At 48.4% G+C, this 22,726-nt stretch overlaps 2 protein-coding genes and 1 pseudogene across 4 annotated transcripts in view; all 3 read right to left on the bottom strand.

The window, feature by feature from the left end:
• LOC307056589 (centrosomal protein of 78 kDa-like) overlaps nt 1-7,215 on the bottom strand; it is a 28,163-nt pseudogene extending 20,948 nt beyond the window's left edge. Inside the window, exons 1-5 of the transcript in view lie at nt 7,192-7,215; nt 6,793-6,865; nt 5,626-5,735; nt 2,991-3,165; nt 879-992 (exon numbers count right to left, since the gene is read on the bottom strand). The product of the transcript in view is annotated as a centrosomal protein of 78 kDa-like (transcript). The remainder of the gene's footprint in view (nt 1-878; nt 993-2,990; nt 3,166-5,625; nt 5,736-6,792; nt 6,866-7,191) is intronic.
• Nucleotides 1-22,726, bottom strand: part of LOC307055622 (BCL-6 corepressor-like) — a 792,095-nt gene that overhangs the window by 745,089 nt on the left and 24,280 nt on the right.
• Nucleotides 7,067-14,423, bottom strand: LOC307056532 (BCL-6 corepressor-like). 2 transcript variants are annotated; one of them, XM_079709347.1, is made up of 3 exons: nt 13,853-14,423; nt 13,371-13,604; nt 7,067-7,559 (listed from the first exon to the last, which is right to left on the bottom strand). In XM_079709347.1, exons 1-3 carry the CDS (start codon nt 13,864-13,866, stop codon nt 7,268-7,270), a joined length of 540 nt encoding a protein of 179 aa, XP_079565473.1. In that variant the 5' UTR covers nt 13,867-14,423; the 3' UTR covers nt 7,067-7,267. The 2 variants fall into 2 exon arrangements, with proteins under 2 accessions (XP_079565473.1, XP_079565474.1); XM_079709348.1 differs by having other exon boundaries at nt 13,371-13,508; nt 13,853-14,419.

Below are 22,726 nucleotides of genomic sequence, written 5' to 3'. Positions count from 1 at the left end.
ACCTACATGCCTACATACTCATTGCCTCCTTGGCCTGGAATGTGCTTACTCCACATCTTCCATGGCTTGCTCCTCTCTTCATTCAGGTCTCCATTCAAATGCCACTTCTCCAGTGAAGCTGTCCCCTAACAAACCTATCCAATGGAGTCCTACCTGCTCTCCCTCACTCTCCTTACATTAAGATAGTTTTGCACTTCCTACTCTCTAAAATTATATGACTTCTCTGTTTACTCATTTCTATCTGATCTCCTTCACTAGAATGTAAGCTCCATGAGGGCAAGACTTTTGTCTGTCTGGTTCACTGCTTTATCCCTAGTCCCTAAACCCGTATCTGGCACACAGAAGATGATTACAAAATTACTTGTGAATCTGACAAATGAATAAAGTACTCCTGGCAAGAATTCAGAGGTTGCACAGGAAAGAAATAATGCTCTTGGTGGAAGCAGGCTTAGTATCTAGGTTCACCTCTATTCAGAGTAGAGATAAGAAAAATTTACAAGTATAATTCACTTTAATTAGTACATTAGCTGCTAAAAACATAAGGGAAGTGCAACACTAGAAAAGTACAGTTGAAGCTTGAACAACATGGGTTTGAACCTCGCGGGTCCACTGACACACGCATAGTTTTCAATACATATGTACTATCGTCCTACATGATCCAAGGTTGGTTGAATCCACAGATGTGGAACCACTGACTATAAACTTATACCCAGATCTTCAACTGCGTAGGGGTCGACACCCCTAACCCCACGTTGTTCAAGGGCCAACTGGATATGATGAGGAAAGTTAAACACATTAAGTTTTAAAAAACTGTCAATACCTGAACAAATTCTTTTTGTTTTGCTGTGTTCATCAATTTAAAAAAAGTGACCACATACCAACAAGCAGATTTTTTCTTATATCCAGAACGAGCAGAGTTCTGTTGGTTTGAAGGGCCTTTAGTAAAGCCTTTGCTCCTTCACTGGTGAGGCCGCACTGCTGCAGGTCAAGTGCTTTCGATGAAAGACAAAAGGTCACTTGCTAACTCTACAGATTTAACATATAGACAACTCTCATTTTCTCACGTGTGCAAGAGTCCTGCACAAGACAAGTCATGGCAGGTTTGTAATTTTGGGTATGGAAAAAAACAGAAACATATACGCACACACATAATGCATAATCCAATTTAAAAACCTCTTCTTGGATGTGCAATGATAACCCTGGCTTTAGTACCAATAAATCATACAACATATTTTACAATTACAGAACTGGAGAATAACTGTATATAACCTATGAGCAAAAAGCATCACAAAATGAATCTCAGTTCATAATTAGCAAGGGTGGCAGGGGCATGTAAACCTCACAAGCAAAACCTGGTGGAGCTCAGAAATGCACTGCATTCTTTTGATCATGATCTTCAGCTCCAAATCACACTTGAAACTAGTTCAAAGGGGAAAACAAAATAGAAGAAATGTAATAACTGTTAGTTTTAGAGGAAAAAAAGACAAGTCTAAGAGGATACAAATAATAAAAACTTTCAACAATGTGTGAATAGAGAATACATACTAAAAACCTATCATGAAAGTATGATGGTCAAGAACCCTCGCAGTAGAAGGTCAGACAAAAACCAGAAAAACTGATCATGAATTCTAGTAGTTCTGGGGCTGAACAACCTACTCACTTAAATCAAAGGGATCATCACTAAAGCACAGGTATTAAAAAATATTACATGAAAGGAAACTATCATGAGTCTTTTGTTTAAGTGTTGTGTGGACCATCACATTAAAATAACTGGAGTCTTTCAACACCCCCATGACACACAGAAATAGCAAGTCAGACATACGGATCTGACAGGATATGATACAACCCTTACAAACTCTCACTACAGAAGAATGGACACAGGGTATAATTAACCGAATAGCCAAATTAATACAAACAGCCAGTAAACCGCACCAGTCAATCAAATGAATACAAAATAAAACAAAATGTGGTTATTCTCCTATCAGATCAAGCCAAGATTCTGTAAGAAAAGCCTTTAAATAATGTCTATACACTTTGGATCCAACAACTCTCTTTCTAAGAATTTAACCAAAAGAAATTGTCAGAGATATAGGTAAGGATATATATCAGAGTACTATTTGTAACTGAAAAACTGGACAAAGCTTATATACAAGAATGGATAAGCTATGTGCACTGTGGCATATTCATATAATGGAATACTGAACAATCACAAAAAATGATGTAGGAGATGCAAATTTACTGACTTGCTAAAATGCTCATACTAAATTAATTGAAAAAAGTTATAAAATTTGGAGTAATCCCACTTGCACAGAAAATGGAGAGGTACTCATTTTTGTAGTTTTACATTTTTTTACAAGTGCTACAGGCCAGTGTTTGTGAGAGGCAGGCTTCACGTCTACTGTTGGGGTGGACTACAAATTGGCATAGCCTTTCTGGGTGGCAATTTGGCCATGTGTATCAAATGTCTTAAAAATATGTCACACTTAGTCATTCCACTTGTAGTACCTTATTCTACAGAAGTAATCCCGATGGACACAGAGATGTATATACAACGTATTCACATTGTTTCTGACAGGGAAAAGCAAACTGTCTAAATAGAATTGCAAAGAATTGATTAAACTATGGGACATCAATACGACGTAATACTACATGATACATCATTAAGTGAAAAAAGCAGGAATGTGAAATAGCAAGTATACTACAATTCTATTTTTGTAATCCCTAAGTGTACATATATATTTGTAGAAAAAAAAAGACTGAAAGTATATACACCAAAATGAACAGTGATTATATCTGGGTATTAAAATTATAGGTAATTGTTCTCTTGTTACTCTGTATTTTCTATAAAGGATATATGCAACTCTTAGAGAAAGTTTAAAAGCAAAATAAAAGCTATCAGTAAAATGAGGCTTTAAAAAATCCTATCACAATAGTATCATGCCAAAAGCTAAGCATATTAAAAATTCAATATTTTCAATTTTAGAATTTACCTCTAAGCCATAAATCCTCACTAAGAGATTCTGCCAAAGCACTTGCACCCAGGTCACCAATGAGCGTGTTGCAGTTCAGAGTGATGCGCCTCAAACCAGCCATGCAGTCAAGATCACGTCTCCTGGAATGAAGACTCTCAGCCCAGGTTTCTTCATGCCTTCTGGTAGTCTGATACTTCAAAGATTTAATGGGATGAAATTAAGATGCTTGAATAAGGAAACAGGGTGTGCCTGAGTATGGCTTATTATGTCAGAGATTTACACACACACACAGATCAAGCATATATGCCAGGAGCATCAACCTGAGAAATTCAACAGTCACTTCTGGTTTACGAGTCCAGTGACCCAGATTCTGCTCGGTCAGTGATTAGATTCTAGCCACTGGATTTCCTGTTTCTGAACACTTACGTAAAGTCGGACAACTCAATTACAGTCTATGAATTATTTTCCTTATCTTCTAAGTCAGGGAATTGGTTCTAAATTCTATCTTTGCTGAGGCCCTATATTTCATCATCCTGTCCTCCAATGGCCTCCAAACACCTGACTGGGCAAACCATAAGAAAACTTTTTAATATGCATCTTATTTATTTATTTATTTATTTATTTATTTATTTTGCGGTATGCGGGCCTCTCACTGCCGTGGCCTCTCCCGTTGCAGAGCACAGGCCCCGGACGCGCAGGCTCAGCGGCCACGGCTCACGGGCCCAGCCGCTCCGCGGCACGTGGGATCCTCCCGGACCGGAGCACGAACCCGTGCCCCCCGCATCGGCAGGCGGACTCCCAACCACTGCACCACCAGGGAAGTCCACATCTTATTTATTAACAAATTATATACACAAAGTTCCATACATATAATTTATGTACATGATAAACTACACAGATTTTTAAAAATAATACAAAGGTAAAAATGTTCTAATATTTTCTTTTCCTAATTCCTAAGGCATTATTTTATTTTACTTATTTTTTTATAAAGATTTATTTATTTGTTTGTTTGTTTGTTTGGCTGTGCCGGGTCTTTAGTTGCAGCATGCCGGATCTTTTAGTTGTGGCATGTGGGCTCTTAGTTATGGCAGGCACGTGGGATCTAGTTCCTTGAGCAGGGATCGAACCCAAGCCCCCTACATTGGGAGCACATAGTGTTAACTGCTGGACCGCCAGGGAAGTCTCAAGCATTATTTAAAAAACTATATTTACAAAATGTATCTCACATGCTACCTAGGGTGTGCACACAAGCTTTAGAGGCCTGGACTCTGCAGAGCCAGTTTGATGTGCCTTGGGAAAATAATGGTTTGACATTTAAGCAAAAGTACTGTCTTGAAGACATTCAATTCTTTATATTCATAAAGTAAATTTTGGTAACAGGGAACACTGACTGTAAATGAAAAAAGTCTTATTACATTCCTGAAAAAGTAAAAGACTCAAAGTGCCTTTGTTACTCTAAAAGGAAAATCATTCGTGTCATTTTTCTATTAACAATAACTTATTAAAGCTCCAAGCAGAAACAACAGCAATCACTTACACAGTGCTTAGTATGTGCCAGGCACTATTTATACAAATAAGTGCATTTAAACCTCATAATGAGGCATAGAGGTTAAGTGATTTGCCCATGGTCACTAGCTATGAAATGGGAGAAAGGGAATTTGAACCTAGGCCATTTGGCTTCCGCACCCAAGTTCCTGACTGTTTTCTACCTCAGGGGTCAATGGACTTGCCCTGTATAGGCTCAAAGAAGTTTTCACTTTTTAAAATCTAAATGTAAACATTTCCAGATCTGTGGGCTATACAGTTTCTGTTGCAACTACTCTGCCCCACTGGTGTAGGGTGAAAGGAGCCATGACTACCATGTAAGCAATGGGTGCGACTATGTTCCAGAAAAACTTCCTTTACAAAGCCAGGCGACGGGCTGGATCTGGCCCACCAGCCAGAGTTTACCTATCCCTGATCTGCACCATCAAACTATTAAAAAGCCTTCATGTCAAATTATTAATTAACTTTAGGCCTAAATACAGTCATTATAACCACTGTAAAGTTGTTAAGGCATTATTTTAAAAACTGTATTTACAAATTGCTGATGTACTGACTTTTATTAGTTTAAAAACTACAACAGCTAATAAACACTTGATTCATTTAAGTCTTGAAGACTAGAATGGCATAGTTTCTTCACAGTATTACAATAAAAGTTTTCAGTAAAAAAACATACATAAAAGTATTATTAGGTATTATATATTAAATCTCTTGTTTCTAAAATTAAGTGGACTATCTTTACTAAATGGTAGAATCCCAAACTGAAAACTGGTCGTATTCTTTCAGCAAAATGAAAGCTGCGCTCACATGTATCAAAAGACAAAAATTAGGGCTTCCCTGGTGGCGCAGTGGTTGAGAGTCCGCCTGACAATGCAGGGGACATGGGTTCGTGCCCCGGTCCGGGAAGATCCCACATGCCGCGGAGCGGCTAGGCCCGTGAGCCATGGCCGCTGAGCCTGCGCATCCAGAGCCTGTGCTCCGCAACGGGAGAGGCCACAACAGTACCACACACACACACACACAAAAAGACAAAACTTAACTGCCCTCTGTATCAATATGTTAATGTGTTTCAATCACATATGTTTTCATGAGAGTTTAAACATAAAATCACCTTTAAGATCTAGGCCATGTGATCTGCTCCAGGCCATGTCAGAATACACCCCGTGACGTTTACTTAACTTGTCTTAAGTGTGATAGAATTCTTTATACCTTGACAAATAACTAAAAGGAAAAAAAAAAAACCCACACACACAATAAGATGAAGAGCCTATACATTTGTCAATCTTGACTTATTTGCTTTTCTTGAGTCAGTTGGAAGTTTATAGCCACATTCTCAAAATCATTAACTACAATCTTCCCAAACAGGTAATTGACGAACAGATGCATTCTAAAACTTGTCAGTAACAAAGTGCTATTCCAGTTTACAGCAACAGTTTAATTCTATTTAGATACTAAAACTGAATACACTGAATACTGCAAACTTTATTCCCAACCACTCAGCAAAGTACTACATACCTTTTCAGATATAGGAAAAAAAAGAAAAAAAAGAAAAAGCATACGATTCTTCCTATTTTCATTTCCAAAGATACATCCCAATCTTAATGATCAATCAGCGATTTAAACGTCAACTGTAAACCCAGTATACTGCTGCTATGCAGTGTACTAGAGCAATAGAAGAGAGAGGACCTCAAACCCTCTGTTCCCTCAAATTCAAAGGCAGGCTTCCTGACCCCTCCAGACCACTACCGGACACAGGGAAGGCACACTAATGTTTCAGGACCCCAGCCAACAGTCACCTGCTTTGTGATTACTTCCATGACACACCCCTCACCAACACCACTGAGTTTGCTGCTCCTACGGGATGTTACATGTATTTACTATTTTAACACATACCACAGTGCATCATAATTATGATTGCAGATAGATGTTCTAACAATTTAAAGAGAATGATGACTTTTTTGCTCTTTACATCTTGCTATTTCCCTTCCCATAATATTTCTTGAAGCGAAACCATAAAATATAGACAAACACAAAAAACAGAAAATATACAAAACGTGTGCTTTGCACCTTAACGCAAACTTAAGTAAAATTAGTTCTGACAGTAACCAGCATGACAAACTTCCATGGTACAAATGAGAACGGACCAAGGTTTGAGCAGGTACAGGAGACAATCCAGGCATGAACAACACCAAGGAAAGGTAGACAGGAAGTGACATGGTGTGTAGGAAATCACGAGACCAGTCTGATGGGAAGAGACTTAAACAAGACTGAAACTCACTTTCTAAACCTCCATCTCCAATTGGACAATTCGCAGGACACAGGTGCACCAAAGTGGCCAATTTATTCAATCCCTTTAATATGGAGGAAGAGTTTAAAAGTTTACTGGTTTAATTTGCCCCAAAAGCAACTCTCAATAGTTATGGCCTCTGTCGTCGGAGCTTTGTATGAAATTAAGTCAAAGTGTGGAGCTCCTTTGCCTTTTTTTTTTTTCTCCTTAAAAAAGAAAAGAAACAATTGTTCCGAGTAAAAACAAACATATTCCAAAGCATGTGTACATTGAAAAGTAAAGAAACTTTATTAACAACTTCATAAAAACTGACTTAAAATTTTAAAAAGAAAAAAACATGTTTTGAAGTCCTTCCGACTGGAGTCGTGTCTCATAGTGTCCTTTCTTTACAGAAATAGTCGTATCATGACACATATGCACAAGGATTAACACCATGACACACTGTACACGGCGGGCCCCGGCGAGCTCACCAGTCGTCGTCTGAGTCCAGGTCTCTGGGGAGGATCCACTCCACGGATGAGCCCAGCAGAGTCTGAAGCTCGTTCGTGAACTCCACCAGATCTAAGAGCTCCTTACTTTCTGGATTAAAGGACTCCAGGTCTTTGGGGCAAGAGAATAAGAGACTTGCTGACACTTGCCGGCAGAACTCGGCCTCCGCGATGGTGACAATTTCCACATTTGGGAAATTGCAGCGGAATATGCAGGAGGACATTTGCAGTTTCTTGAGCAGGTCTGAGAGCAACAGCCAGTTACGAGGCCTACACCAGAGAAAGGACAGTGGTTTGAGTTTCCGGCAAAATTAGAGGCGCTCCCAACTATGAACTACCCGTCTCCTGGCGGTGAAAGGGCCTGATACTTCCACTTTGATTACCCTACTCCCACCCCACTTCTCACCCCTCTCCAAGTAAGTGCACCCCGTTCTAGTCACTGGGGAAAACCAGTCTGTATGCCAACCCAAGGGAGATGGCAAACACCTCTTTGACCTCTCCTCCCCTCCGGCCCTCACGGAGAGAGCATGAGAAACACTCGAGGTCACCTGGCTTTCCTTTCCTTTCCCACACCTCCAACCTGCCCCTCAATGCTGCCGGGAGTGAGGCTTTTTCGAGAAGGGAGGTGGTACAATCCTTCCTGATACCCTGCCACGCTTTATGATCTCTATCCCGAATAGAATGTCACCACAAAGGCAGACACGTTCCCAGCCTCAGAGTCCAAGGAGGATGCTACTCCTTAAGCACCAGGGTCAACACACAGCAGAGCAAGGTCTCCTGATGTGTTCACTCCGAAGGGTTGGTCATGGGGCACAGTGGCCCGACCGTGGGGACAAGACTCGATCTAAGCAAATCTGAAGACACATAAGATCCCAGGTGCCACATACGGCTTTCTCTAATCTTATACGAGAAGAGGGTACACATCAGTATCGTCCCGTGGACCTCACGCGCCTTGGAAGGCCCCTATGGTAGCCGTTTGGGGAGGATCCCTTCCCCAAGAGTTTAGTGACTGAAACTGTGCAATTGCAGTCGCTGACTCCCGTGTCCTTTGGGCTCTAGGGGTGTGTTCCAATGAGGGCAGTTGGCTGGGGAGCCCTTGGGACCAAAAGCCCACCATGGCACGGGCAGGCGGCAGGCATCCTGGTGGGGGGCGAGAGTGCGTGAGAAGGGCTTGGAGATACAGACAGTGTTGTCTAAGGCTCTGCTGCACCAGTGGCCTGGCCATGGGCAAGTTACCCTTGAACTTCTCCAAGCTTCCACAGGGCTGCTGAGAGGACGCATTCGGATAGCGATGAAAGCCCTCAGCCCAGGGGCCGACGTGACCAGTACAGAGGTGTCACGGCTGCTAACATCTTAGATGACACATTGCCAAGCACAGACCATTCTCACTTGATGGGTCTGTTCAGTCGGTGGCAGTGGACGATAACACAAGTTTAGATAAAAGTATGGATGACCAACACTTAAAGAGAGCTTAAATCAGCCGGAGAACATTCCCCAGCTTAGAGAAGCAGGGACACCCAGGTCAGCTACATCCTCGCGCCCCTTGTTAAGACCCCAAATCAGAACCTGGGCCTCAGATGCTCTTGTCTGTACGTTAAGTAGAGTTAAAGAGAAGCTCTCTCCCTCCATCCTCGAGGAACAACACAAAATGCCTCCAATAACCCCACCCTCTATTTTGCCTCACTCCACCCTCTCAGGGCAGAATCAGTATAAAATTTTCATATTTACTCAAGTTAATGACAGGAACCTGATACACCACAGGCTGCAACCTCCACATTTCAAGAATCAAATAAAACGTTCACCCCGCCCCCCCCGGAGATGCTCTGTGTCAACACTGTGCATTAGAGTCACTGTTATTAACCTTATTTCTTTGGCTAGTTAAAATATTAATATGAACCACTCCCAGTAAGCAGAGCAGGAATTTATTCAATGTTTTATTACCTTAAGAAAGTTTTCAGACACATCGAAAGCATTTGCCACCAGAAAACACGTTATACTGTTTATACTGGGTAAGTCGTGCCCAGCAGAGAGCCGTCAGGTCTGAGAGCTGGGAGTAGGCAGAACGTGCACGTGGCCCAACACATGGTCTGCTGGGTAAGGGGGGATGGGATGGGGTCAGAACAGGCCTCCTTGTGACATCTCTCAGGTAACTCATCTGTTAAACCTAAAACGGGGGGCATTCTAGCCGCCCATAAGTGCGAGATGGGTTCTGTAAAACCTTTTATGCCCTTTGGAGGACACGCCAATCAAAGGTGACCACTCGGGCTTCCCTGGTGGCGCAGTGGTTGCGAGTCCGCCTGCCGATGCAGGGGACGCAGGTTCGTGCCCCAGTCTGGGAAGATCCCACATGCCGCGGAGCGGCTGGGCCCGTGAGCCATGGCCGCTGAGCCTGCGCGTCCGGAGCCTGTGCTCCGCAACGGGAGAGGCCACAACAGTGAGAGGCCCGCGTACCGCAAAAAAAAAAAAAAAAGGTGACCACTCACTTGGGAGCGAACTAGAATGTTCCATTTGCTTACCACGTGAACCCAATGGGGCATGCTGGTAAACCTGGCCATCGGTGCCCTGTTACTTCAGGTCACTGCAGCAGCTCCCTTCCAAAACAAGAGGAGGAAGAGAAAAGGCACGCCCACGAATGCGTTTCTCCGTTTACATCCCAACCTGCCAGAAAGCCCACAAGCCTCTGGGCTCCCAGGCCACCTGCCCCGAGCCCTGGTATCCAGGATACCGCATGAAGCTGCTGCTCTTTTAGCAGGCCCTCACTAGCCAGACTTGAGTGGACAGCTGCAAGCTAATGAGTTGTGTGCCCCAGCCAGGGAGAGGCCCTGTCACGTGGCTCCGGGATCAGTTCTGAACGCCACCAACTGCTGTGCACACATCAATTTACTCAACCCAGGGTTTATTTGCTGTGACAATCATGGCCTTCACCTGGAAACCTTCATCACTACTAGGGCAGATTCAAGGGTACCTAGAAATGAAAGGCCATCCAAGCTGGTGGGTAAGTCAACTCTCTTCTCCTGGAAGATGGCAGCAAAGGCAGCAGTAGCCCCACGGCCAGGTCAGACTTTTTGCCATGGGCTGTCCTAACTCAACCACGTTGATCCCACTATTTACACAGTGCTTCTCATTTCCCCAGATGAGGACGTCTTCTGTCACCCACAGGAACCCAGGAGATAGCAGGAAAGGAAGGTAGTACTATCCTCATTCAACACTTGGAAACTGAGGCCCAGAGGTATTAAACCCCAAGTTCAATTAACATGAAGTACTAGACCTATAACTCAGGTCTTTGGTACCTGGTCAGCTGGGAAGATTCAAAAGGCCCAAGAGGGCCCCAGTTAGAGGGATGCAATCCAGCTGTGACGAGCATCCCACAGGCCTTCTCTGTTGGGGGTCAAGTGGGCTAACCACACTCTCCTAGCTAGGAGGGTGATGGCCTCTAAAGGGATGGCAACCGTCGCCACCAACACTTTCTCTAACTGAAAGGTGAAGAGGCGGGGCGAGTCTGTCGATGCAACACATTCCTTGGTTTCTTTTCTCCGCTAGAAATAAACGGGAGTGTCTGAAGGGCAGTCCAGCCATTCCCAAGCAAAGTCAAACTGCTTTTGTCGGACAGCTCTCTGTTCAGCGGCTATAAGCCGAATGCCATTACCCGCAAAATGTAACCATAAATGCCATAAGCCCGACGTTGTTAGTTAATTAAATGCCTCATTAACTTTTTAAAAGACATGACGTATTCAATTCATAGAAAATTTAACCATCACCGCTAAAGGCACAAGCATGTGCTTGCACACTGGCGTTTTAGCCTAAGAAATAGAAGCCTTTTTCCCAGGAGGGAAAGGTTTGAGGTCTTTGGCCACGCAAGTGACCTATTTAACGCGGATCTGAAGCCAGAGTGTGTTTCTAAACTTCCAGAACCAGATTATCATGACATAAAGCTCAGACAGCCTTTATACTGCACATGGTATCTTTGGCTAAGCAGAAGAAAATAACCAAGAATGCTGAAGACAAAACTTCAGGAAAACCCTCCCAAACCACACCCTTATCTGGTTAAGCAAACTGTCCTTCAATTTTAAAAGGTTTAAGCTGCCACATCTCCCAACTGGGCCATCATCCCAACATTTAACATTCTGCCCAGACAAATCCCAGAAAGTTGGATTCAAAGTTGAAAGCGTTCATCTACTTGTCACAATGTTCAGCATCAACACTGGTGATCTGTGGAATCTACATATTGAAATTTACATTTGAAGAAAAAAACAAATCCGACCGTAAACATTCCCAAGGCTTCCTGTGCAATCAAAGGCCAGGTAGCCTAAAAAAGTATGGATCAAGTGCCCCTTGGTCCAGGCCTCAGAGCCACCAAACCAAAATGGAAACTGTCTTAGAGGACCAACGAGGGTCTTTTGACGTCTCTGGTCCCAAAGGGAGGCTGCTGGAAATGATGCCAAGTTCACAGGTGGGGCTCGGAGCCCCGCCCTCCACGGCGGGTGCAGCAGCACCCCGTCCCCCCATCTCCAGCATTTGCTGGAAGCGGGAGTCTACTTTCTCAACCCTAACCCAAAAGTTGGGGTTAGGGGTCTCCCCCCCACCTCCAGCGTTTGCTGGAAGCAAGGAGACTATCTTCTCAACCACGGGGGGTCTAGCTCAACACCATGTGCAACATCTGCTCTGTCCTCCTAGGCGCCCGCTCTCAGCTCTTGGGAAACCAACTGGGTGCTCCTTGGACTTCACCTGCAAGTAACTGCGCTAACTCCCAGAAAGTGCTCTCTAGCTAATGGAGAGGTCTCCAAGAGACGTGTAGATATAAACAACAGCACATTCAACCCACAACAACAACAACAAAACACCCCCAAACTAAGCATAGCCCTAGTGCTTCCAACTTCCCACCCACAGTCATGCCTTAGGGCCAAGGCAGGCACACTTCCAAGGGCTCACGGCACTATGGACCGGGGTGGGGGGACACGACAGGAGACGGGGGACAGGGGCACAGAGCTGGCTGAGGGTGTGGGCGCCAGGGCTCCGGGCCAGCCTGGGTCCTGCCACCCCAGTGCTCAGCCACACCTCCACGCTCAGCCTGCTGAACCGCGTTTTACTGTCACCATTCAACTCCCAGAGGGCTGATGCCAGCACAGAAAAATGCCTTTGCCCTGTGGGCTATTACATCACAATTGCTACTGACAAGTATGGTGGGGGAACTGCACAGGGCATGGAGAGTCATCTGTCTCACAGAGGTTTTGAACTGTAAAAAGGGCAATTCCAGTGTGAGCCAGTCTTGCTGAGGAGCGTGGTGGGCTGTGGAGCACCGCTGGATTGCTACCTGTACGGGTATCAGCTAACCCCTCTGAGGCTCCGTTTCCTCATCCGAGAGTGGGCTAGTACTCGTTACTCCCAAGTGAAGATGTTAAAAGGGTGAAAGGAGTTACTACAGATCACACGGGCTTAGGCAGGTATCAGCTATCTTTCGATGTTGCTCTAGCAATAGAGGCTATCACTGTCATCAGCCGTGCTGGGTTGGGATACAGCAGTGTGGACAGGGAGTTTTGGGCAAGGCTCAAGCCCTGCTCCCCGCCCATCAGCCCTCGGCTCCCGTGCCCTCTCAGAAAGAGACTGCTCAGGTCTGCCCCACTCCCACCCCTACTCTGCACAGACACTTCCCACCCGCTACCCCACAGGGGCATCACTCTGCCCCAAACAGCACAAGTTAGTAGAGCTAATAACTACTCTCCTTCTTGCTAGTCAGAATCCAAAAGGGCTCATTAAAATTCCCCTGGTCGCCAAGCCCTGGGTTAGGTCAGATTTTATATCAGAGATAAGTGAGCCGGACTGGCCGAAGTAGCCTACCTGCCTGAACGGGAACGGAACATCAGAGAGGCCTGCCTTTCTTTTCACACCACGACTGAACAAGCCACCAAAGAGCCCGCAGTGTGAGCGGGGCCAACGCAAACACCCTGCTGGAACACCCAGCCCAGCCCGCCACGTGGAGGGGGCTGGGCTCTGAGACCCAACCCCATCCCCAGCCAGTGTGTCCCCCACCCAAGGAGCAGCAGCCGGCGGATCCTGATCCGGGGCACCCACAAGGATGCTCACCTCGTAGCCAAGCCGGGAGGCCTGCTGTAGGAGGGTCTCGCCCGCGTTCTTATTGACAATAAGTCTCCGCGCTTCCGCTGGCATCGGGCGGGACTGGGTGGTCTCTGGAGGGGAGCTTGAGCATGTCTGCTGCGAGGCCTGGGAAGATGGTAACAATTGCTGCAAACGGTCCAAGGGCTTCTGGTCCTGCTTGGCCGGCGAAAGATCATAGTCGGAACTGGGCTCAGGCCGCTCCTGAGTGGAGGAAAGCACTTTTCCTCCTCTCTGTCTGAGGGAGGCGGGGCGCGAGGAAGGGGCTGCATTTTTACTAGCTGGAAACTTCACCGCCACCCAGGAGACAGGTCCCCTAGGAAGGGGCAGGGACGTTTTGGGGGGAGGGGTTCAGGAAAAGGAAAGCTTTGTCCCCAGAAGCAGAGAACTAGGCAGGCGGCATGTGCCTGCACAGGCCCGGGGGGCGGGGGAGAGCCAGGGGCAAGAGGTACCTTGCCATCCGCATTGTCCACGTAGGAGTCCCCTGGCAGCGGCAAGCCCCGCCTGGGCTCCTGAGGGATCAAATGCTTGGTTTTGCACGGTTGCTTCCCGGATGGTTTCTCGCTGTTGTCGGTGTATTTCTGCGGCAGGGGCGAACGCTGCCGATCCATTTCTTCGTCCATGCACAGCACATCTGTCAGGGGGAGAAGCAGCGGGCGTTACACAGTTGTAGCCGGTGAGGAAAGAAAAGCCCATTGTTAGCACTGATCGTTGGAGCAGCTTCAGTTTTTAAAGATATACCAATTATAAGGGCTTCCCTGGTGGCGCAGTGGTTGAGAGTCCGCCTGCCGATGCAGGGGACATGGGTTCGTGCCCTGGTCTGGGAGGATCCCACATGCCGCGGAGCGGCTAGGCCCGTGAGCCATGGCCGCTGAGCCTGTGTGTCTGGAACCTGTGCGTCTGGAACCTGTGCGTCCAGAGCCTGTGCTCCGCAACGGGAGAGGCCACAGCAGTGAGAGGCCCGCAAAAAAAAAAAAAAAAAAAAAGATATACCAATTATGTTTCCAAAGCACTAATATTTTAATTATCCCACATTCAACCGGCAAATAGGCTAACCCACGAAACGCCAAGTGGCAAGTCGCTTCAAAGGGCCGCAAGAGAGGGCAGAAGCCAGCCCTTTGTGCGCTCCCGTCCCCACCCGTGGGGGGCCTGGGTGCTCGGGACAGCGCGACTGGGGACAGACAGCCTGAGGCTGGAATGAGGGCACTGACAAGCGCCCGGGGTCACCCAAGACTTCCCTTCCTGCCCAGCCGTGGGCTGGGAGATGAGGAGCAGCCCAGGAAGTCGAGCTCCCGTCTCACTGTCCATTCCATAAGGAAGTATGCAGGCTGAAAGGACCTCATGAAGAAAACTCCCGGCTCGCCACACGCTACTCTTGTCAACTTGGATGGCGCTCAGGTCCCCTCCAGGGCCGTTTCCCACAGAGGGCGGGTGATCCACCCTCCAGGAGCACCCCCCGCCCCGTGCGTACCTTGTTCATTGTCACTGCATTTAAGGGACTCCTCCAACCAGCTTCTGTTGCTTTTGGCCTCTGCACTTTTCCTGCCAGGTTTCTCTTCGGAGATGCTATTGCCCTGGGGGGTGACCGCACGCTGAACCACCTGGGTCACTTCCTTCCTGCCCTGCTGGCCAGGTTTGCTCTCTGCTGCCGACACCTGCTGCTCCCGCCGTTCTCTAAGGTGCAGCAAGCGGCGCTGCTTTCTGGGATGGAGCCCTGTTAATTCAATGCACACCTCAGGTTGGTCAGCTCACTATAATGTGGCTCTTCTAAGCGGTTAGAGGAACTGTTTGTCATTTCCCTCTCAGGCCAGTCAGCTAATGGAGAAATAACTACAAATTAATGAAGAAGCCCCCCGGGGCGGGGAACGAACTGTCTTACACATCACTAACAGGGGTGGGGGAGGGAAGGGGTGTGGTCACTGTGTTGGCTGGAACTTGTCACCAAGTCTCGGGAGGGGGTCTATTTGCCTTTGGCCACCTTTGGGCTCCAGCCCCGGCACCTGGCTTTGGGGGGGTGGGGGGTGGGGAGGTGTGAGTGGCTCCCCCCAGGGCTCCAGGGTGGGACTGGAACTTTCCACTGCTCCGCTCCAGCACTTCCGTAGGGTGCCCTGCGGTCCCGAAGCGAAACCGAGCTCACCTTTGGAGACCCGTCTCCGCTTGGCTTTCAGCAGAGAGTCCTCCGGGAGCACAGTGGTCTCAGTGTGGTTCCTATCACCAGACACCTTGCGCTTTCTGTTCAGCCGGAGGGTGGGGCTGCGTGACACGTCCGGGGCCGCCTGGTCGGCGGGAGACTCTCTGGGGGGCTCCGTGTCCATGTCCTCAGGAAGATCACTGTCTTCTGGGGCTTCGAAGGGGTCAGGTTTGCTTCCATCATAGCACTCCCCTAGGGGAGGGGAGACAACCCGGAAAGGAGGGAACAAAGGTCACCAGGAGCAGGCAGGACGCCCATGCCCAAGGCAATCTGCTACCAACAGACCACCCCCCTTTGGAGACCAGGGGCCTCACACGCTGGAAGCACAAAACCCTCAGAAAGACGTCCCAAAGGAAGGACAGCTGAACACAACCAGCAAAGAAAGCAGAAGATGAGGCGTGTAGCCCACTCACAATCCATCCTTCAAGGGTCAAGGTGAGGCATCTACACCATCCCTCTATAGGCATGTGAGATAACTGCCTAACTGCTTAACTCTCCAAGATGGCTAACTTTTAAAGGGGGGGTGAGTGACCTCACAGTAAGATCCAACCAATCAGGGCGGAGCTACAAATGACTATGGAAACAGCTGCTAGTAAACAAAAAAGGCTGATGTCATCAAGAGACCAAATAGCCCCCAACTGCCATCTACACAGACATGGCACCAATGTTCACTTGGGTCAGCAGGGGCGAGGGTGAAGAACAAGGGTAGGGAAAGAATGGTGGGAGGCTGGGAAGCTGGGGAGACCAAGGCAAGAGGAGCCTGGCAAAGGGAAAGGAAAGGCTTCCTGGTGCACACACAAGGGTCAAGGGCAATTTCAAAGAACTCAACCAGATTGCTACAAGTCCGTCTGTCCTCTTTCCACACCCGTGGGGGGAAAAGCATTTCACTGCCATCGAGGGGCTGCTCCTATTTCCTGTCTAGGAAGAGGGCCCTCAGTGACACGAGTCACCCACCTGGCACGTCTCCACGCCTTCCTTCCCAGGCAACAAGCATCTAAAGACATTTCAAAGACAAGACTCCAACCCCCTTCATGGGGGTGGGGTGGGGGGGCGGCGGGCAGGGCTGAACTGCTCACACCCCAGCTCCGCCTGTGTTGCTCCTGCCCCCTCTGCTCAATCTAGCATCCACTTGGGGCTTTTCCTCCAATCACCCCAGCCTAACATCACTCCTCACTTTTGCTCTAGCCAAAGAAACAGTTCAACTGCTTTGCTAGTCACATTGTTTCTAACACACAAATAATTCCATAATGATCACTGTGCTGTTAAAGAGTTCCCCGAAGATGACCCTGTGTCCATCACCGGCCGGGGGTGGGTGTGGGTGTATGAGTTTGGTATTTCGTTAACACCTGAGCTAAGCTCCCACAGCCCGTTTTTCTAGATGAAATCATGGACACACCCCTCACATGCTGCTCGCATTCCTCCTCCTCTCCCTAGACCACTTCAAGTATCACTCCCACTTCTGCCCAGCCGGCTGGTCCCCTTATCAGCCTCTCTTGGGGGCATTCCCAGCATTTAATGGCAGCCAGTTGTGGGGATGAACCTCACCCTGGCCTGGGCTAGCCTGACCTGTGTTCTCAACGGTGGAACACACTTAGCTTTTCTCCAAGGGTATCCCAAGGTGGGACAGATCCCCATCTACTCTTGCCGGAATGGTGGAATCACCCCAACCGCGAGGGTCTCCTGCCATGGCAGCAGGAGAAACCCCAAACTCCTGGTCTGTGCTTACAGGTGATGCAGCCCAGGCTACCGCCGGCCCGGTGAAGACGGCGTGCTGCAACTCTCACTCCGGCTGCTCTGTGACCCTCTTAAACACTCGGGCAGGAATGGCGCCGCTTTACAATTCGGCCCCCTTCACTGTAAAGTGGGAATGTTATTGCTAGCCTCCCTCCAGGGTGGGCTTCATAATCACAGGCCGGGCTCAGCACAGAGAAAGGCTGGAAAAATCCCTTTAACCAAAAGATGCCGAGACTTTCAGACCAGCCTGAATCTCAGGCCTGAAATGTAGGAAATTTTAAGAGGTGAGCCCTGCTGGTTACACCATTGGACTTCTCTGGTCCAATCAGCCTTCCCTAAAAGCTCCGTGGGAGGGGATCCATGGAGGAATGGAAGGGCTACCTTAAGAACCCCCATGTCCAATTTGAAAGTTTCTTTTTCCAAACTAGGTCCATCCACCCTTCCCCCAACCCCGGAGCCTTTTAGGGCAAAGATCTCAATTCCCCTCAGCTAAGGCCCCCCGAGACCTTACGTTAGTGTGACCTTACCCAGGCCAGTAATAACCCTGAAGGACACCCACCCCGACTGCCCAAGATACCCATGGCCACCAGCTATGGGGTAGAGGCTCCGTGTCACCTGGAGCTTCTCAAAGACTGTTCCAACCACGACCCACAGGAGGATGACCCTTGAGGGCAAAGGAGATGGGGAGATAAATAGATACACGGGGATCCTAACCATCAGGCTTTGCCATCATTGTTACTTTTGGCCCTTCTAAAAGTGGGAAGCCATGTGCCCTTGGTCACCCAGTCTAAGCAAGATGTGAACGTGGTCCCTGCAGCATGGTCCTATGACTCACAGCACATATATCCCAAATTCATTATGGTTGTACCATAACATCACCTCACAGAAGCATCACCACAAAAACATTTACAAGTCACTGTGGCAACAAAGCACCCTCACCACTGTTGAGCCATGCCCAGTGAGGCCTAAACAAGGTGAGAGGGTTCTGAGTCGCTGGAAGGCTCCCCAGGATTAAAATCCCCTTCTCTGTAGCTTAACTATAATAGCACCTCCAGTCAGGGCTAACCTTGTTAAAAGTTACACCCGCTACACAAGGAGTGCAGGGGATCTCTGTTCCAAAGTAGTTTACAAACGTGCAGGTGCTCAGCTGGAAGAGAAGTTCCCTGAGCAAAGAAGTTTCATGAAGCCCCTCGACTGAGGCTTCCTCCAGCTCCTGGCCAGGCACTGCCACTGAGCAGGTCCTAGGCCTGTCCCAGCCAAGTGGTTGGCAAGGGAGATGGTTACTCCAAGTTTGAGAAGGAAAGGACCAATGCCTCCTTGCCCCGCCCCATCTTCAAATGCCACTGAGGGTTCCTAGTGATGAACTTCCAAGTCTGAGGAAACTCCAAACTCATTTGGTGAACTTCCAAAATAAAAATTTCACTCAGCCACCCATGTGATCATAAAGAATAAATGAGTATCTCAGCCACTGTGTTTTCAAGTTAATTTCTTTTTTAAACAAGCCCCTAGCAACAAGATGCACCCGCACCAGGACAACCAGGGCCGCGCAAACAGCACCCACCACCTTAGAAGCTCCTGGTCCCTCCATGGGTAGGGGCTGCCTCAGAAGGGGGAAGGCATCTTGAAGGCATCCTGGACCCTCTCTGTGACCCCTGCCCGCCCCAAATCCCCGCCCCAGCTCCCATGTGCTCACAGCTCGGCTCTCGGCCACACCGACACCCATGAGAAGGACCTGAGCCCGTATCAACTCAAGACATCATGGCCCAAGAACAAGAAGGCCCATTCATATCCAGCTGAATGGAATGAACACCTGCTGTGCCTTGGATGTGGAGGCCGCAGTAAGAACAGTGGCCCCTTCAGGTGACCTTTCCTGACCAGCTATTTACAAACCCCACGTCTCTACAAGACAGCGGGTGGATGGGGAACCCACCTCCATTGCCCCAACCTTTCAAACGGAGCCCCTCAACTTCCCCAACCCTTCTCCTGCCCTCCCATGGTGGCGATTCATGGCTCACTGGGCCATGTCCCAGGTGCTCCAGGAAGAGACCCGTCGGTCGGTCTGAGATGGGAGGCAGGCGGTGGGGGGAGGGGGCTTTCGGAATCATCTGGGGCTCAGGCCCTGCTCCCCATCAGCCACACCGAGTTCTCGTCTCCACGCTCAGCAGGAAAGACTGGGAAGGACGCACACAAACGTCTCTGGGAAGAAGGGCGGGTGAGGCCACTGAGACGTGAAGGGCAGCGGCCACCCTGGGTTTGGCCACGTTGCTGGAGAAAAGGGCGAGAAGACTCGAGGCCGGTTAACTGCCCGCTCCCTTCCTCCAGCCTCCCTCACCGTCCACCCACAACAGGCAGATCCCCTCCTCAGAAAAGTGCGTCCCCGTGAACTTGGCCTTGCCCACTTTCATCACATCTCTCTGAGAAACTTCCCCAGGAGCTGAGTTATGAGGCCACTCAGGAGGGTAAGGGCTGCGTGTCCGCTGTGAGCACAGGCAAGGAGGGAGGCCTTCTTGCTGCTTCACTCCAGGGTAGCCTGGACCCTCCGTTTTTCACTCCAATCCCGAGGGGGAGGAGCTCGGAATCGTCTACTCCAGGCACATCAAGAGCCCCATCCCTCGGGTAAGGCCGCCACTGACTAGCCCCAGAAATCCCCTTCTACGGGAGGCACGTAGGACAAACCGGTCCCGGTGTGGCTTACCCAGAACCCTGGCCACAGGCCTTTGTCTGACCCCAAAGATGAGCTGGGGGAGGGCAGTGCTCCAAGCAGCAGAGAGATGCACACGCTGTTGCTGACCACAATTTTCCCGAACTGCATCAGGCACCCACGACCTAAGCGTGCGGGCGAACGCCGACCCTACGACTGGGTCCAAGGGCCTGGGCCTCCCAAACGTGCCCACCACCCCCGACTGTCCCGTCTCAGGAGGATTTCACGCCCACCCTGTCCTCGACGTTCACCTAGGTGCCCTCACTCACCATCACCGGTGAGGTTTCTGGGGTCCGGAGCAGGCTGCAGGCCACAAGCACGCACACTGAAGAAAGAGGGAGAAAGACCTCCACTTGCTGCCAACACATCTCATTAGCCCAGGAAGTCTCGAGGGCAAAGCCCGAAGTCAACCCCAGTGGGGGAGCAGCTGATGGGACCGCAGAGTGTGACTCGAGGCAAACACTAGCTTTCTCTCCAATTTGGCCTCCAAAACATAATACACCCCGTCTGGTAGGAAGAACGCCCTCGTTTATGCCACGCCCTTGGAGCGTGCTGTCAACTCCTAATGACTGCAAACAAGCCTGCCACAGAAAATAATTATGCTCATCTCTCTGGTGCCTTCATCAGCCCTCATCTCATTTTAACGAAACCTCTGCCTTTGGAGGGAGAATCCGAGTACTCTCCACTCCCTCCCACAGGAGACTGTCACTCTGGAGGGTCTGGCTCTGGCTGCAAGTGTCATTCCACTGCTACCAAAAACCCGTATCCGTACCTGCTACAAAACAGAACACATACCTGCTACGCTGGAGGTCTTGCACTGCCATTCCTCTGCTCTACTGTATCAGACTATTACTAACTACAGGACTAGCATTTCTCCGGAAAAAGGAGATGCGTGCCAGGAAACAACATTTCATAGGTGCTTCACTCCTGGATGCCGCAACGCTCAAAAGGACAACCAGCCTTGCAATCCACAGCTGGGAAGGGTGGCCAGAGCAGCCCGTTCTCCGAACAGCCAGCACCCAGACGCTGGGCCGTCGGAAGCGTACTGTTTCCTCTCACCTCCCTCGGCACTGGGAGCGGAACCGCCCCGTTCCCACCGACGTGGTACCACACGCGAGCCGCCTGGGTTCACTTACATGTCTCACTGTCGTTCTGGTCGGCAATGGCCTCCTCCGGGGCGACCGACTTTGGCTTTTTGTCCTGACTTCCTTTCAGCCTTTCCCAGTCAGCGGGGCTGAATTTGCGCACCTCGGAGTCTTTGGTCGTGGGGTGGCCACCTTCTCGCTCTTTCATCTCCACCTCTGAGAAGCGCATCACTGCACGCTAGAAAGAGAACAGAGATGGAAAAAAGACACACCTTACCACCAAAGCTATTTCACTGCCCTTACCTTAAAGGAAAGTATCTTCAAAGAACAGTTTGCCCAAAACCAACCACAATTTATGATACAACTGAGATATTTTAAAATTGAACGATAAAAATGTAAGAGTGTCTATGTGTAACTAGTCACACACTCTTTCTTCGTAAAGCCATATGTATGTAGAGATATATGTGGTGTGTATGTATAGCCATACATACACCGTGGCATAGAGACAGACATTCTCTTTCGAAGGTAAATAAAACAAAACAAAAACACAACGCAAAGAAAGCGAAACAAAAACACAACAGAAAAGAAATCAAATGCACAATGAATAAAGACGACCATGGCCCACAAACTTCCCTTTGTATATTTGGAAATGAAATTTAACTCGAAAGGTTTATGGAAGATTCTAGTAATAAAAATTTGAACAACTGACCTCACAGTAAGCAGCGGGTAGACATAAAATACTGTCCTCTTGTAATCCTTCCATCTATGTAATTAAAATGGGCACTCAATGCATCATTTAGATAACTTCATCCATTTTTATATGCATAAACCAATTTTTTTCTTAACATTGCAAAACAATTTGGCTTTATTTGTCTTTTAATTAAAAGTAAAATATCTTAAGGAAATTCCTATACAACATCTATCATTCACTAGCAAGTTAAATACATACTCTATCCCTTTAAGCAAGGTTTGCTTTGTTTTTTTTGTTTGTTTGGTGGAAAAAAAAATTGCACGAATCTCACAGACAGGCGGCCGCTACACACCTCCACCAAGTATCACGTAAGGCATTCTAAGCAGCACTTTTAGGTATATTTGTTAACGTACAGTAACGGCAGAGAAATCAAAGCGATTGATAGGTAAATGTCATGCAGTCTTTTAGACATCCTTCGCAATAATTAAAACTTCCGTTATCAGCATTCGAGTGGAGTTCGCTTAAAATCTACAGAATAACTTAAAGTATCCACTTATGTCCCCTTACTGGACACATTTCAAACATTTAAATTATCCTAAGCTTCATTAACCAAATCAGCCCGGTGTCCTGCCCTATCATACCCCCGGCCCCCTCCTCTTCACACATTAAAAAAACCTGACAACTGGTCAGGCTCCTGAAATTCGGGTGGGGGGGGGCTCACCTGCAATGCCCGCTGCTCCCGGCCGAGCTGACTGGAGTCTGCGTACAGTCCGGTAGCGACACACTTGAACCGGTCACCCACGTAACCAGCGGAGTTTGCGATTCTCTTTGCCAGCTTAGATGGCTTCGGGTTCAGAACTTTGCCATCGGTTGATCCTGCCTCGTCAGCTCCGTCTTTGGTGTAGGTGGGGGTGACGTCCACAC

The sequence above is a fragment of the Hyperoodon ampullatus genome (assembly GCF_949752795.1).
Source record: "Hyperoodon ampullatus genome assembly, chromosome: 7".
Classification (NCBI taxonomy): Eukaryota; Metazoa; Chordata; class Mammalia; order Artiodactyla; family Ziphiidae; genus Hyperoodon; species Hyperoodon ampullatus.
This window is presented reverse-complemented; position numbering and strand designations above follow the sequence as displayed.

Bases quoted from the DNA above. Each gene is read 5' to 3' on its own strand.
- LOC307056532 (XM_079709347.1), bottom strand. The intron at 7,560-13,370 runs GTGAGCATCCTT...TCTCTGGTGTAG, and splicing joins CCTCCCGGCTTGGCTACGAG to GCCTCGTAACTGGCTGTTGC.